Genomic DNA, 16,488 nt, shown 5'->3' on the forward strand with positions numbered 1-16,488 from the left:
GGTTTAAAGGTCTTAATCACATCGGCTGCGGAGAGCGCGATCACACAGTCTCTCTCATGCATGTTTCAGTGTTATTTGCCTCGAAGCGAGCATAGAAGTTGTTTAGCTCATCTGGTAGGCTCGTGTCACTGGGCAGCTCTCGGCTGTGCTTCCCTTTGTAGTCTGTAATGGTTTGCAAGGCCTGCCACATCCGACGAGCCGGTGTAGTTCGATTTGATCTTTGTCCTTTATTGACGCTTTGCCTGTTTGATGGTTCGTCGGAGGGCATAGTGGGATTTCTTATAAGCTTCCGGGTTAGAGTCCCACTCATTGAAAGCGGCAGCTCTAGCCTTTAGCTCAGTGCGGATGTTGCCTGTAATCCATGGCTTCTGGTTGGGGTATGTACATACGGTCACTGTGGGGATGGCATCATCGATGAAGCCAATGACTGATGTGGTGTACTCCTCAATGCCATTGGAAGAATCCCGTAACATATTCCAGTCTGTGCTAGAAAAACAGTCCTGTAGTTTAGCATCTGCTTCATCTGACCACTTTTTTATTGATCTAGTCACTGGTGCTTCCTGTTTTAATGTTTGTTTGTAAGCAGGAATCAGGAGGATAGAATTATGGTCAGATTTTCCAAATGGAGGGCAAGGGAGAGCTTTGTATGTGTCTCTGTGTGTGGAGTAAAGGTGGTCCAGAGTTTTTTTTTCCCCCTGGTTGCACATTTAACATGCTGATAGAAATTTGGTTAAACGGATTTAAGTTTGCCTGCATTAAAGTCCCCGGCTACTAAGAGTGTCGCCTCTGGGTAAGCGTTTTCTTGTTCGCCTGTGGCAGAATACAGCTCATTCAATGTTGTCTTAGTGCCAGCCTCTGATGGTGTTGGTATGTAAAACAGCTACGAAAAATACAGATAAACTCTCTAGGTAGGTAGTGTGGTCTACAGTTTATCATGAGATACTCTACCTCAGGTGAGCAATAGCTCAAGACTTCCTTAGATATCGTGCACCAGCTGCTATTTACAAAAATACATAGTCCGCCGCCCCTTGTCTTACCAGAAGCCGCTGTTCTATCCTGCCGGTGCAGCGTTTAACCAGCTAGCAGTCTGTTGATAGTGTCGTCATTCAGCCACATCTCCGTAAAGCATAAGATATTACAGTTTTGAATGTCCCGTTGGTAGTTTAATCTTCCGCGTAGGTCATATATTTTATTGTCCGAAGATTGCAGGATTGCTAGCAGAATGGAAGGAAGTTGGGGTTTATTCGATCGCCTACAAATTTTCAGAAGGCAGCCGGCCCTCCGGCCCCTTTTTCTCCACCTCCTCTTCACGCAAATCACGGGGATCTGGGCTGTTCCCGAGAAAGCAGTATATAATTTGCGTCGGCCTCGTCAGACTCGTTAAAGGGAAAAAAGGATTTTGCCAGTCCGTGTTGAGTAATCGCAGTCCTGATGTCCAGAAGTTATTTTCGGTCATAAGAGACGGTAGCGGCAACATTATGTACAAAATAAGTTTTAAAAAACAAGTTACAAACAACGCAAATAAACAAACAAAAAAACACAATCGGTTGGGGGCAAGTAAAACGTTTGCCTTCTTCTCCGGTGCCATCTTACAAACCGTGAAGAGGGCACGACAAAACCTATTCCCCCTCAGAAGACTGAAAGGATTTGGCATGGGTCCTCAGATCCTCAAAAGGTTCTACAGCTGCACCTTCGAGACAAATTTTAGAGCCTTCCTCTGACACCGCCTGGTATAGAGGTCCTGGATGGCAGGAAGCTTGGCCCTAGTAAGGTACTGGGCCGTTCGTACTACCCTCTGTAGTGCCTTGCGGTCGGATGCCGAGCAGATTCCATACCAGGCATGGTTGCATCACTGCCTGGTATGGCATCTGCTCGGCCTCCGACCGCAAGGCACTACAGAGGGTAGTACGAACGGCCCAGTACCTTACTAGGGCCAAGCTTCCTGCCATCCAGGACCTCTATACCAGGCGGTGTCAGAGGAAGGCTCTAAAATTTGTCAAAGAGTCCAGCCACCCTAATCATAGACTGTTCTCTCTGCTACCGCACGGCAAGCGGTACCGGAGAGCCAAGTCTAGGTCCAAGAGGCTTCTAAACAGCTTTTACCCCAAGCCATAAAAACACCTAATCAAATGGCTACCCAGACTATTTGCATTGCCCCCACCTCCCCTTTCACAGCGCTGCTACTCTCTGTTATCATCTATGCATAGTCACTTTAATAACTCCACCTACATGTACATATAACCTCAACTAACTGGTGCCCCTGCACATTGACAGTGTACCGGTACCCCCTGTATATAGTCTCGCTCTTGTTATTTTACTGCTGCTCTTTAATTACTTGTTACTTTTATTTCTTCTTCTTATCTGTTTTTAAAAAAACTGCATTGTTGCTTAGGGGCTCGTAAGTAAGCATTTCACTGTAAGGTGTACCTGTTGTATTCGGTGCATGTGACTAATAAAATTAGATTTGATTTACTGGTACCCCGTGTATATAGCAAAGTTATCGTGTGTATATTATTACCTTTATAATTACGTGTTATGACTTTTCTATTGTTTATATTTTCTTTCTCTCTGCATTGTTGGGAAGGGCCCATAAGCATTTCACTGTTAGTCTACATCTGTTGTTTACTTAGCATGTGACAAATAACATATGATTTGATTTGAATGTATTATAAGCATACTGATAATTCTAGCAGTGGAGTGGACAGATGTTGGGCCTCTGTAGCCCAAAAGACTAGGGTTGCCAAGGCAACTGGGTCAGTGTCCCCTGCTGTTGTCACTCTTCCTCGGTCATTGATCACCATTGTCTGTACACATACATACCCTCTTTAAAATATAGTAAATATATTTTCTTATGTATTTTATTGATAATGCAGGATCATGGAAAAACTGCAAATTTCCAGATATATTTTGTTCAATCCAATCAACTATCAGGTTGTCATTGCAAAAAAACAACAACCCTAACTCATCATGGGGCTCATCATACAGTTAATTTTCAAAGGCATTGAGAATGTGCTAACACTCGTTCAGCATTGATTTTGCAAGGTCCAATGTTTTGCAAATGACTATCTTAAAAATACAAAATTCAAAAACAATTGGCATTTATTTATAATCGGGACATAAAGTTCACATATGCTTCAGTATTATGCTTTATCTAGATCTACAGCAACCAGAGGCCAGGGTGAATGCAAAGTTTGAATTCATGTTTGACTGAACTGAGGATAAACTTGCGTTCTGCATGATCACCTATTCAAATCTCAACCTCTCACAAACGTCAGCAGTCGAACATGGTTCATTGAAGTAAAAAAAAAAGTTAAATATTACCTCCATGCATTTGTCAATTATCCATAATCAGATATTTCACCTTTGATCCTCGACAAAATCCATGTTAACAATACGTTCTGGGACAGGGGAGGTCAAAGCTGGAATCCATATTACCCAACAGTGGAGGCTTCTTCCTCAGCCTCTTCGCCTCGTTCTGCAGTTTCTGCCGGATGTATCCTTTAATTTCCACATCTGTCTTTCCAGGAAAAAAATACTGAACTGTCCCTGTGGAAATAGTCACATGAAATGTACATTTGCGTGCGGAACTCCCTTAAACAGAAATGATTACAGTTGTGCATAACACGTGTTTTTTCTCTCATGTACGTCAATTCATAGAGGTGGTTGAAGGTTAGAAAACTAGGTCAGGAACAGTTAGGAAACATTGACAATACAGTTATTATGCAAGTCAAAACCAAAGGCTACAACGATTGTAGATATGTATTTAAGACATTCCAACTATCTTTTTCAAACAATAATCAAATAAACATTAGCCTAATAATGCATTTTGCACTGAACCTCAGTGTTCTGTGCTGTCTTTATTATGTCTCCCAATAAGGTATGTTGAGGGAAAGGCTGCTTACTCAGTATGGCCTGGACCTCCTCAGTAGGGAGAGCAGGTTTGGTCTGAGACCTCTTGTGGTACACCAGCCCTGAGATGGAGTGGGATGCTAGGCAGTCCCTCTCATACAGCCCTCGCAACAGGTCATTGGTCAGTTTCTGAGCTGTAGTGCCAGTGTTGCACCGTTCCAACAACTCTGGGGTAATGAACTGAGGACAAAATAAGATGTGTATATGTAAGACTTGGAGACTGACAACCAGTTCAAAAGAGGCAGGGTGTGGGTGTAGCTCAAGTTTTTTTTTTTTTTACACCAAATATTCCAACAGGAAAATGAAAATAAGTGTTATTTCTGGTAGAACCTCAACCATTTATTTAAATGTTTTATCCCATTTTGTGCCTCTTGAACATGACCAAAAATCAGTGTAGTGGTTTATCTGTACCTCGGTGAAGAGTCCATCCGTATGGTGCCTGTGTAGTTTCTGGGGTAAGGCCCCCTGTTTCTCCCACTGCCCATTCATCCCAGTTGGGCAGGCCAGTAAATCTGGGGTCATGGCATCTCCACTGACAAGTCCTACAGTTAGGCTAGGACGTGACGCTTGGACAGATGTCTTGCTGTCCTCATTCAACCACCTCTGGGTCTTTTCTATCAGGGCTTTGAGGTTTCTGGACAGCTCTCCACAAGCTGTCGAGTCATCCACACAAAATGTCCTAAACATTTAACTTCACTCTGGATCAAATGTGTAAAGTTTCAAGAGGATTTCATTCATTCATTTTAATCCCCTCACCTGTAAGGCACTGAATTTGGTCTTTCAAGCTTTCCATCTCTCTTTGCATGCAAATCACCATAGGAATGAGTTTCATCTTTGAGTATGACTGCAGAAACTCTGACTCCTGCCATGACAAGGCAAAATCAGAATTGGATGTTGGATATTGGAAGGAATGTTCAAGATAACATCACATCACAAATTGTCCACAACTGTACAGAAAGAGTGGGTTGTGTGTGTGTATAGGCTTACCTCTGTATTGGAATTGCTGTCCCTCAGGTGATACAAGTTAGGACTGCCCTGCTCAAAAGCCTGTGAAAAAAATAGGATATCAAAGTTTGTATACAATCATCCAAAGTTTTAACTATTTTATTACCATTACGAACTTTCTCTGAAATAAGACATTGACAAGTAACTTTCAAAGCCTATTTCATGAGATACCTGTTATAACAGGAAAACATTTTTAAAAATGACTACTTTGAAGTTGTGACATAAAGTAGCAAAACATATAAATGCACACTACACGCAGTCCAAAAAAGAGCCGCCTTTTGTTTAATGGAGAAGCAGTTCATTTAGTACCATGTTTTACCCCGCTGTTCTCCATGCTTGCACCCCAAGCCTAGTGTCCATTGGTCAAATCACAGCTAACATCAACATATGCCATACATGGTGGTGCATTTATTATAGAATAGACATGTTTCAAGATATACAGTATGTAACTGTATAAGTAACAAACCCGTATCCACTTCTGGAAGCCGGCTGAGGATAAAGAATTTTCTTCGACTGTCTCTTTATCAAGATGCATCTGTTTTCTTCTTTTCTGCGCCCCATGCTGTTAGACAGTTATGGCATGATAAAGTTAAAACACGTTTATTCAAACTCACAGCACAGTTGTTCATATTTTAAGATCAAAACATTTTATGACAATAGGCTACTCTTACAAAGCTTACATCTCCTTTTTGAGCCCCGTCTTCATCTTCTTCACTTTCGTAGTCAAGGACTCGTTTCGCCTTTGATTTCCTTCTCATATTTCTATTCCATTAACTGCCTTGCAGAAAAACTGTGCCCAGCATACTGCACGTGTTCAAAATATTGGGGAAGACTGATAAGTGAAAGTGTCCTGGGTACACGGAAGAGGGTAACGCAGGATGGGACGCTTGCTGTCTTTCTTCTACTCCAGAACCATCGTGCGAAGACATCCCCTTCGATGCCAAAACAGAGAGAGGGAGTGAAGATTTTATACACGGAGGCGTAACGTGGCACTGTTAAGTTGTAGCCGTGAATGATTCGATAATGATTTGTAATCCCTCTCAAAGTTACATTGTACCTTTTGCTACCTAATACGTCACTTTGGGTGATGATAATCAGAAAATCACTTTTAATTTTACCAATAAGAATTGGAAGAGTATTTTCATTCCTTTTTCTTTCTATTATAATTATTGACACTATCAAAGCATACTTTTTTTGATGCATGTATGCATTGCATTAAACAGTCAAAGCAATACTTTTGTTGAGAGATGATATGCTTGTGTGGTGATGTAACTGAGAAATTCGTCACAGTTTCAGTTAATTTGCTACAAATTGATAGTTCATAAACATATTTTCTTGAAAAGAAGATGCATTCTTTGAAATACTGGTCGATTGATAGTTTAGAAAAAGACCATTACATTCACAGAAAAGACTAAGAGAAATATGTATTCATAGTGTATTTCAATGGCTTTACTGTATGTGCCACAAAATACAAAGAGCATGTATGCTCTCCAAAAATAGATTTAATGACACATCATGATGCATTTGAGCAATGTCTGCAAGCCAAATTGAAGTTGATAACTGTGATAAAAATTATATTTTTAACAACTTTTTGTCCACATCCTGGATATGTATCAATCCAATCTTAATTAAACTTTTAATAAATTGTAAAAACATTATTTTTTTTAAAGTTAATTAAACAGTGGATGTTTTGCCTGCTTAAATGTGCTCTCTTGTGATCTGGTAGCATCCATCCATCATGATCACTCACAAAAATCCATTATCCTTTACTCAAATACCGATTTTGTCTCTGTGGAAATTAACTGGAGGTCTCTTTGAGTAACAAAACCTATGAAAGTATGAATTATCCCAATAAACTTCATAAATTGGAGATGGTGTGGAGATGAAGATTAGGTTATTCAAACAACTTGGACAGTCCTGGACTGCTCTTCCTGTTCCACTACCTCGCTGTTGGGTTAACCCTTACCTGTCACACCCTGATCTGTTTCACCTGTCTTTGTGCTTATCTCCACCCCCCTCCAAGTGTTGCCATCTTCCACATTATCCCCAGTGTACGTATACCTGTGTTCTCTGTTTGTCTGTTGCCAGTTCGTTTTGTTTCGTCTAGCCTTCCAGTGTTTTACTCGTGTTCCTGTCTTGCTCTACTGTAGTTCCTGTTTTCTAGCTATCCCGGTTTTTGACCATTCTGTTGCCCTGACCCTGAGCCTGCCTGCCGTTCTGTACCTTGTCACACCACCCTGGATTACTGGCCTCTGCCTGCCCTTGACCTGTCGTTTGCCTGCCCCCCTGTTTCTGTAATAAACTTTTGTTACTTCAAAACTGTCTGTATCTGGGTCTTTTCCTGAGCCTTGATACTACAAAGTTGTGTTATGCACTGACTGCCTCAGACTCAGAGTGATAGTTGGACACGAGAGCAGGATACATGGCAGACACTGTAAAGACATAAAGACAGTAGAGTTAGAAACATGTATTTACGTGTCACTCCACAATGATACAATAATACAAAATGCTGATTTTTTTTCCCTCATTAAAAACAATCATAGTCAAACACGTTACAGGCGTCATCTATATTGCATTACCACATCTGCGGTCACGTCTGGCTCAGTTGGTAGAGCATGGCGCTTGCATCGCCAGGGTTGTTGGTTTGATTATCACGGGGGACAGTAGGAGTTACTGACAGAACCATGATGACTGTTCATTCTCTTATAGCTCTATGCTCAATCTACCTAGTAGTACGTAGACTTTGTTTAAATTCCGCTGTCTGTATTATGTCTCTAAATGTTGTCTACCACAGGCAGCAACATACAGATATCACCAAGTAAAAATCTGAGTTGTGTGTAAATGTACTTGACAAATAAATAGTGCTTTTGATTCAGATAATGGAAAACCTTAATTCTATTTCTAGGGGTAAACCTACCCTATGCCAGATATACCATGGTATTATTAACACAAATTATAGGAACACGAAAGCTACACACAAAAGCTCACACAAGATTTTGTCCCTATGGCATGGTCTCTGTGGGAAAAGCTGTGATATAACGTGTAATAAATTAGCCATGACTATGAGGGGTGTCAGGTAGCTTTATCGTTCTGCCTCTGAACAAGGCAGTTAACCCACTGTTCCTAGGCTGTCATTGTAAATAAGAATTTGTTCTTAACTAATTTGCGGAGTTAAATAAAGGTTCATTGTAAAAAATTAGCCTATGACTTGAAGTGCATGTGAAGCCTCAACTACAAAAATTATAAGTTTCAATCAAAAGTTATATATTTCTGAGCAATTTATCAGGCATTCTTAAGAAGTTATGTTGGAAGTTGTATCTCTTATCTCCTGGATCATCCAGCAGTTTGGGGATTAAAATAAGAGGATGAAAATAATAGAAAGTAAAATAAAAATGTAAAGAAACAAACATGATATAAAACACATGCTGTTACACAGGCATAATATCCTATGCATAATTGTGAAACCAGTTGTTCACTTTCTGTGTGAATTATTATATAATTAATAGGCCTAGCCCCATTCTATTTATGAAACGAATTTGACGTTTAGCCCACAAAAAAATCGATTAATTGTATAGAAAGGGCTGATTGTTGTATTCGATTTCTATTTTAAATCTATAATATGACATGAAGTTGACTTTTTTTCAGTCTAACTAAAGTTAATAATTGATTTGTGAAGCCAGGGATTAAATTCGGTGATTTTCACTGCTGTGATGAAAACATGCGCCCTAGAATATTCTACGCATGCTCTGTGGGAAGCCTTGTTTTGGCGTCAGACGTGCTGCTGCTAGCTAGAAAATTGGAAATATTGCAAGTCATGGTGGGCCATTCAATGGGGGGAAAGGGTGGATAATGACTTTGGGTAATGCTTATAACACATATGAGAGAACTCTTCTGGATTCAGATAATGGTTATAGAAGTTGGCCGACTTGTGGGCATACAGGCAAATGTATAAAATCTTCACGCGTAAGTATGAAATAGGTTTTAGCTAGCTAGCCAACTAGCTTTGTTAGCTAGCTACAGAACGTTAGATTGCGTTAGCTTGTAGCTAATTGTGCTTGTGTTTTTTGACAAGCGACTTAAAGTTAGCAGATGGATTATCTGCTTCTTGTGTCTACATTTATTTGAGTGGCAATACAAAACATTGTTTAAAATACATTGTAACCGTTACGTTAGCTAGCTAACTAACGTTACATTTTAGCAATTTATCTTTCCCCGTTGCTGTCACATCAACATCCCGCCCCAATCTTTTCCCATTGGCAAACATTTGTGAGGATCCCATGTTGTGCTTGTGCCCTTGTTTTGTTAATGGTTCACCAGCCTGTCTGTTGTCACTGCGCCACTTGTTGCTAGGGAGGTTGCTTGATAGCGGAAGTGAGCGCTATCAACACTTCCCACTGGAGTCTGGACGATAAATACCGTTGGATGCTAGCTATGATTCTGTTAGGTTGCCTACTTTTAAACACTATTGATGTATAAACTGATGCATCGTTTTTATTGGTATTAATTTAATGTTATTTTGTATACATCGGTAAACTGGAGATCTTGAAAAGAAAATGGATGAGAGGGAGACTGCAAGGGATGGGTGAGAGGGAGACCGCTAGGGATGGGTGTCAGGAAGCGTAGCTACTGGAGGAGAACCCAAGAGACCCTCCCTCTTTCACCTTCACAACTATCTATTCCTGCACTGGCCTTGGTGATCCATTTCAGTTGTTCTGCATTGTCAGGTTGGCATGTCTATTTGGTCTTCATCTTAAATTGGGGTTGATGTGCAGTGTGTCCTCTAGAGACAGTGGCCATTAAACCTTTCCGTGGGGACCCCAGTTCACAATTTAGTTGTAGTCATGAACTAGCTCCCCTGATTTACCTAGTCAAGGGTTTTATGATTAGTTGACATCTGGAATCAGGTGTGAGGTCCCCAGGAGGAAAAACCACTGCTATAGAAAGTGAAGATGTAATGGTTTGCTGCTAAGAAGTAGGGTTCTAATTGTTCTCTCCCATAGAAATATGTGAGACTTTTTGTTATCTCATTTAGTGCCTCTGCACTGGCAGTGCATATGATTGGTTTATGGTTATGAGTTCAGTGTGCATTTTATTTGGCAATTCATGTTTGTTTTATCAGTGAATTTGGTCATCTTAAATCATGTGTGGCTGACAAGCCTGTTTGTTTCAACTTATAAGGCCATACTCACATTTCATTTGGCCTAAACAATGTTTGATGCATTCTGCAGCTGTTATGACATATTATTTTGACATTATGTAATGTAATCTTTTTTTCTGTGACTAAGTGAAATTTGATGGTAGAACACAGGCTCAGGTTGACCTAAACTTATTTACTCAACAAGTTCATATTTTTTTTTGATCTTGTCATTACATTTTAAAGGCATCATCACCTAGAAAAGGATGTTTAATTTGTCCTTGATCTCTCTCTCTTTCTCTCTCTGTGCAGATATGGGAGGACTTACTAATGGGGAAGACCAAAACCTGACCTAGAAAACAGTTCAGCCTTTGACTGATATTGGACTCCCATACAAGACCACAGAAACCCTCTACATTCTATTCACATCATAAGCAAACACCAAAAGTCGCTCTTCACTTCTGTCATATCTGCAATTTTCATACTTTCATTCTTTATCAGTCAATCTCAATATCAACTATTGTGGAACTCAATTTTTCTGTTTCTATTTATTTTTTACTTATTTTTTTTACTTTCACTTTTTGTTCCTTTGTAAAGAAATGCTTTACCTGAAAAAGTACTTCACAGAGGGCCTGATTCAGTTCACCATCCTCCTGAGTCTCATTGGGGTGCGGGTGGACCTGGACACCTACCTGAGCAATCAACTGCCCCCACTGCGAGAGATCATCCTAGGCCCCAGCTCGGCCTACACCCAGACGCAGTTCCACAACCTCCGCAACACGCTGGACGGGTATGGCATCCATCCCAAGAGTGTGGACCTCGACCAGTTCTTTACCACCCGCCGGCTGCTGAACCAGGTGCGCCAGCTAGATCGCCTGTCAGTGCCCAGTCCAGAACTGAGCACGTGGCTGGTGCACCGCGACCCTGAGACTGTGGTGTCCGCCGCCAGCCAGCCCAGCCCCAGCATCACCCTGGACAATGGGACCGGCCTGGAGGACGTGAACAACTCCGAAGCCCCGGTCATGAGGGGGGGCGGCGGAGCGCCTGAGTCCACCTACAATCTGAGTGGAGAGGTCCGAACCCTGGGAGCTGTGGCCCCCGAGGACAGCCAGGAGCAGGGCAACAGGGAGGGCAACGCTGACCTCACCAAAGAGGTAAGAAAGCATGCAATGATCTCACCTCTACTCAGGATCACAAGACTAGGGCAAGCTGAGGCATGGCACGTCTATCGTAATGTACAGGGATATATTACTAGGAGCTTACTGTATTTAGCTGTCAGAGACCCATTGTATGTCTGAACCTTGATAAAACACAATTGTAATCAGATGGAAGTTTTTTCTGGCATTGTGTAATCTGCATTATTATAATGTCATTTTTCCTACATTAGAATCATTCTTTCCCCTAATAGTCACAGGACCACCACTCAAGACGCAGTGTGGTTTTGGGCCAAACACTAAGCCATTGTTAAAGCTCTAGAATGAACAGAGTCTCCCACTGGAGTGGAATCACATGCTTTTATGGTAATTAAGTGGCTACAGTTGAATCAGTGGGCTTAGCTTCAAGTTACATGATCTGATGTTTAAATCTTATGTATATCGCCACGTGTTGACCTATCTGAGGATGAAAATATCATGTAAAGCCAACCATATCACAGCTGAAGCCATCTTTTGGCAATTGCACCACAGTCAAGTAGTTCTCTCTCCTTGACGTGCTTTTGATTTAGAATTAAGTTGTGTAAGACAAGATGGTGTACAACTCAATCAAGAGGGCTCTTTTCTTAGTAGTCCTGACATCTTTCTCATCTGACATGTCTTTTTCAGGACATTGATTTGATTGACATCCTGTGGCGACAGGATATCGACCTTGGTGCAGGACGGGAAGTGTTCAACTACAGCAGCCGCCAGAAGGAGAGCGAGGCGGAGAAGCCCAGCCCAGAGGAGAAGAAGGAAGGGACAGAGGCACTGGAGAGCTGGAGGAACGGAGTGAACCTTCAAGAGGCTCAGCCTGTGGATGGAGAGACAGGGGAAAGCATACCAGAGCAGGTAGCTAAGGGCACAGATTGTGTTTCATGATCCTGTGTCCACTACAGTTGATAGTTAAGGGAGTGACCTCTGTGCTGTCTGCCCCTCCCCCTCAGCTCACAAGCCTTGGCTCTCAGACCTCACTGTCTCTGCAGGAATGCCTGAGGCTGCTTGAGGCCACCTTCCCTTTCGGAGAAGAATCTCCTGAGGTAAAGACATTTGCAAGTTGTCTCAGGAGACAGAAATGTCTTCATTTAAATTAAGTTAAACAAACCATGATATTACAAAAGGTAGATTGCCTTTATGGTCTATTATAATCTCAACATGTTTGTGAGATAATTTTTAAGGTAAACATCTTATCAGTTCGTAGCCCCTGTAGTCACTGCTGAGCTTGCAGTGGCCAATGAAGAAGCTCCATCCACATCTCAGGGGCTGCCACTGCCTCCCCCGTTGCCCCAGCCTGTGCCCCAGTTGGACCTGGAGCAGCAGTGGCAAGACATCATGGCTATCATGGAACTACAGGTTTGTACTTGTGCTTTAATCACAACTGGTTCTCCCAATAAATATATATTTTTGTTATTAGATGTTCTCTAACCAGGTTTTTCCTCTTTGAAGGAAATGGAGGTTAACAACACCTCTGAGAACTCCTTCCTCAGCACTACTTCCAACAGTGCCAATACCAGTGGCAGCACAACTGAGTCAGGCTCGGTTGAAAGCTTTGGACTTACTCGTTCCTCCACCCTTATCCACCAAGATGTCAGCCTTCACCAGGCCTCCCTCCCTAGCTGCAGTCAGGATTTTCCCACGCTTTTCAATCCAGAGATTGATGGCACTGGCACCCCACGCCCTCCCTTGCTTAGAATGTCCTCCAGCTCCAACTCCTCCAGCGTCAACTCTACATTCGGAGCCACCAACCTGACTGGACTCTTTCTCCCACCGCCTCTAAACAGCACCAACAACATCACTTCGACCCCAGTGTTGCCTGACCCCTTCAGCAGTCTGCTGGAGGAGTCTATGCTGGATGAGATCAGCCTGCTGGACCTGGCAATGGAGGAGGGCTTCAGCCAGGCCCAGGCCTCTCAGTTGGAGGATGAACTCGACTCAGACTCAGGCCTCTCCCTGGACTCCAGTCACAGCCCGGTCTCCCCGAGCAGCTCTGAGACCTCCTGCTCCTCTGCCGCCTCCTCCTCCACCTCTGCCACCTTCTCAGAGGAAGGGGCTGTGGGATACAGCACTGACTCTGAGTCAGTCACCGTGGAACCAGAAGAAGGTGCTGTGGGGGGCTACCAACCCGAATTCAACAAGCTCTGCCGCATGAGCTATCAAGACCCTTCCCAGTTCCATGGGCTCCCTCAGCTTGACAACATCAACCACAATCACACTTACAATTTACCACTGTCTTCCTCGTTAGATGAACACCCAGAGCTACCGATTCCCACTGGCAAGAAAATGGGCCGCGAGAAGCAGTCGAAGCTTCAACCCCAACAGGACTTCCTGGACAAACAGTCGAGTCGCGACGAGCGCCGGGCTCGGGCCATGAAGATCCCCTTCTCAAATGAGAAGATCATCAATCTGCCTGTAGAGGAGTTCAACGAGCTTCTGTCCAAGCACCACCTGAGCGAGGCCCAACTGGCTCTCGTTCGCGACATTCGTAGACGTGGCAAGAACAAGATGGCAGCCCAGAACTGCCGGAAGCGCAAGCTGGATACCATCATCAACCTGGAGCAAGGGGTGCACGACATGCGTCGTGACAAGGCGCGACTTCTGAAGGAGAAGATGGAGTTTATTCGCTCCATCCGTCAGATGAAGCAGAAAGTGCAAAGCCTCTACCAGGAAGTGTTCACCCAGCTTCGGGATGAGGAGGGCCGGCCCTACCCCCCCAGCGAGTACTCACTCCAGTACAGCGCCGACGGCAGCGTTCTGATCATGCCCCGCAACATGACAGATCAGCAGACCCGTAAGCCCGACAAGAAACAAAAGGACAAAAAGAAGTGAGGAGGAAGCTGCTGCCCTTTCTTTCATTTTGCTAAAATCACTAAGAACGATTTCTGCAGACGCAAGAGGTCTTTTTTTCTTTAAGAAGATTCTTGTGAAGAGAAACATAGCATTGTTGACTACTCTTCCTGCATTAGGTTTTTTTTTCCCTTTTTCTTTTTTGGTTCCTGCGTTTTCTCTGGAAAATGACTTTGAAGCAGTTCTTCATTTGAGTACTGGATTTATTGTTTAGGTGGGGGAAAAGGAATAAACAAGGAAAATAAGGGGTTGAAAGGATTCTCTGGATCCTATGGCACCAGCCCAGTGAAGAGGAAGTTGATAAATCATGTTGTGAAGTGAAGGGACTGGTATCAAGTGGAGTTGAAGAAAAACAAACATTTAGTCAACATGAAATGGGGTGTAAATTCCAGCCCATTGTTAGTCAGCGTCGAACAGATTGTTAAACCAGATTTCTTGCTTGGGCCTTGACGTGATTGGTGGAGTGTTTCTGGAGTAAGTAGAAGAGGAAAGCCAAGAGAAACTTGAGATAAAAAGCAAGTCCATCATCTGGGATACCATTATCTTATACCGCCGATAATAACCAAATTTGTATGGTTCACTTCACTTGTTTTCTAGGCAAATGTCTAGGTAGTCTTGACACTGCACTCATTCAAAATGTTTGTATTACAAACACCACCGTTTTTGATTGACCAATGTCATTGACTTTGAGTCTCTTTGACATAACTAGGACACTGGAACACAACAAAAAGAGAGGCTTGGAGAGTATTCTTGGGCTAGCCATAATGGTGGAGCATGATGGGTGTAGGAGATGGGACACTGAGGAAGAAGGCACACACTGCATAACAAATGTAACAGCTTCTGTATATCTATACATAGCACTGTAATTTGTCCTTCTAAGGCTTGGCTGTATGCATCGTGCCGTGTCTCTGGCTATCCCTCTGCCACAGGTTTAAGGATGAGCTCTTCTGGTCATTTTGTTTTAGTTTTCCACAATTTCTCATACTCTCCAGAATAAGATAGGTTAGAGGTCTTGCTTGATATCATCTTAGGTCTACTCCCTGCCCTTATTGCATCACACACCGTGTGTTGTTCCTGTAAACCACGTTGCAGGACAGGGAAACTCACAATATTGATTTGTGATAGGCCATTTTTTGCAGGAACTACTGCATGAACTGCAGCCCTGTGGAAGTTTAGCCTGTTAATTACTAATCATATGCACCCATCTTTACTGTCATTAACATTAAGTTGGTTGGTTTTCTTGTAAGGTGACAGAGGTAAGCAGTTTGTCTGTCCAGTAATTACAGAGTGGTAGTCTTTGAAAGAGTAACTTGGGGATGTTGTTGTCATTCTATTTGATAGTGATCTGAAGCAATGGACAAGATTCAGTTGATGAATAGCCTAGTTGTCAGCTGCAATAGTTTACGGGTCATTCATTTGTGTCGTTAGAGAAGTCAATCAATTGAATCGAACTGACAAGAAGAATGTGTGAAGTGAGCACCTTGTTTTCGAATGCCTTTGTTTCACAAGCACATTTTATACATTTGTTGGTTTTACAAACAAAGGTTATTGGACTGTTTTCATTATGTTAGAAGTGCTATTATCTGAGCTTGTGTTTTATTAGGGTCAAAAATTGTGTTTTAGCATGTACCCCTAACAACAAAAAGATGATTAGTATTCCATTTAATGCGGCAGAGATGGCTGTTTAAAGAGAATTTGAGTACATTTGAGAGCCCCAAATCTACAGTAAAGGGGGGAAAAGAACTAAGTTGCTGCAATGATGAGGATGACCTATGTTCTTATTCATTCACATAACTTTCATTGTTCTTGTCATCACTAACCTGAGAGGGGAGCCAAGTAAAATACATTGCTTTGAATCAAATGTTTCATGCAGTACTAATACTTTTAGCAGGAAATACATTTGGGGCGTCTCAAAATTTAAATGAAAAGAAATGAGACGGCTGTTAAGTTGTTAGTTCTTGCACTTGAGAAAACGTTTGACATATTCAGACATGCAACGTTCACCTGCATTGCAACACAATGCTAAACCCACTAAGTTATTACTACTCTTAGCGCACTGCATTTGTTTGTTCTGTAAATATTTAAATGTTTCATGTTTTGTCATTATTTCTGTAGTTTGTGTGTTTTGCACAGCCTTCTCACCCCTGCTTTGGGTTTGGTTGTGCAGTTTCTTTGGTTTACTTTAAAATATTTGCTGGCAATCTGGGATTGTTATTTTATTGATTTAATAAAGTGTTTTTATTTTAATCTGACTGTGCATCATTTGCGTTATTAATAACAGGGTGAAATGTGTCCATAAGTATACTTTAGGGGGGAATAGGATGTCCGTTCATTAGGATTTGTGAAGATGAATACATCAAGCCTTTCTAAATGTAGCTATCCAACTATTTACACAAACTTGTAGTT

General features: G+C 42.3%; 2 protein-coding genes across 6 annotated transcripts; one reads left to right on the forward strand and one right to left on the reverse strand.

The window, feature by feature from the left end:
* Window positions 1-3,081: 3,081 nt before the first annotated feature.
* si:ch211-194k22.8 (uncharacterized) lies at window positions 3,082-5,905 on the reverse strand. Of its 3 annotated transcripts, none has more exons than XM_029628726.2 (7): window positions 5,586-5,904; window positions 5,381-5,476; window positions 4,897-4,956; window positions 4,666-4,771; window positions 4,321-4,562; window positions 3,903-4,089; window positions 3,082-3,546 (listed from the first exon to the last, which is right to left on the reverse strand). In XM_029628726.2, the coding sequence occupies exons 1-7, from the start codon at window positions 5,670-5,672 to the stop codon at window positions 3,386-3,388; spliced, it is 939 nt and encodes a 312-aa protein (XP_029484586.1). In that variant the 5' UTR covers window positions 5,673-5,904; the 3' UTR covers window positions 3,082-3,385. The 3 variants fall into 3 exon arrangements, with proteins under 3 accessions (XP_029484586.1, XP_029484587.1, XP_029484588.1); XM_029628727.2 differs by having other exon boundaries at window positions 5,595-5,899; XM_029628728.2 differs by lacking the exon at window positions 5,381-5,476 and having other exon boundaries at window positions 5,595-5,905.
* A 2,757-nt stretch (window positions 5,906-8,662) lies between these two features.
* Window positions 8,663-16,334, forward strand: nfe2l1b (nfe2 like bZIP transcription factor 1b). Of its 3 annotated transcripts, none has more exons than XM_029629244.2 (6): window positions 8,663-8,877; window positions 10,361-11,202; window positions 11,869-12,090; window positions 12,225-12,278; window positions 12,433-12,591; window positions 12,685-16,334. In XM_029629244.2, exons 2-6 carry the CDS (start codon window positions 10,648-10,650, stop codon window positions 14,062-14,064), a joined length of 2,370 nt encoding a protein of 789 aa, XP_029485104.1. In that variant the 5' UTR covers window positions 8,663-8,877; window positions 10,361-10,647; the 3' UTR covers window positions 14,065-16,334. The 3 variants fall into 3 exon arrangements, with proteins under 3 accessions (XP_029485104.1, XP_029485102.1, XP_029485103.1); XM_029629242.2 differs by having other exon boundaries at window positions 8,664-8,877; window positions 12,186-12,278; XM_029629243.2 differs by lacking the exon at window positions 8,663-8,877 and adding an exon at window positions 8,949-9,638 and having other exon boundaries at window positions 12,186-12,278.
* Window positions 16,335-16,488: the final 154 nt, after the last annotated feature.

Source organism: Oncorhynchus nerka, linkage group LG23 (genome assembly GCF_034236695.1).
Source record: "Oncorhynchus nerka isolate Pitt River linkage group LG23, Oner_Uvic_2.0, whole genome shotgun sequence".
NCBI lineage: Eukaryota > Metazoa > Chordata > Actinopteri > Salmoniformes > Salmonidae > Oncorhynchus > Oncorhynchus nerka.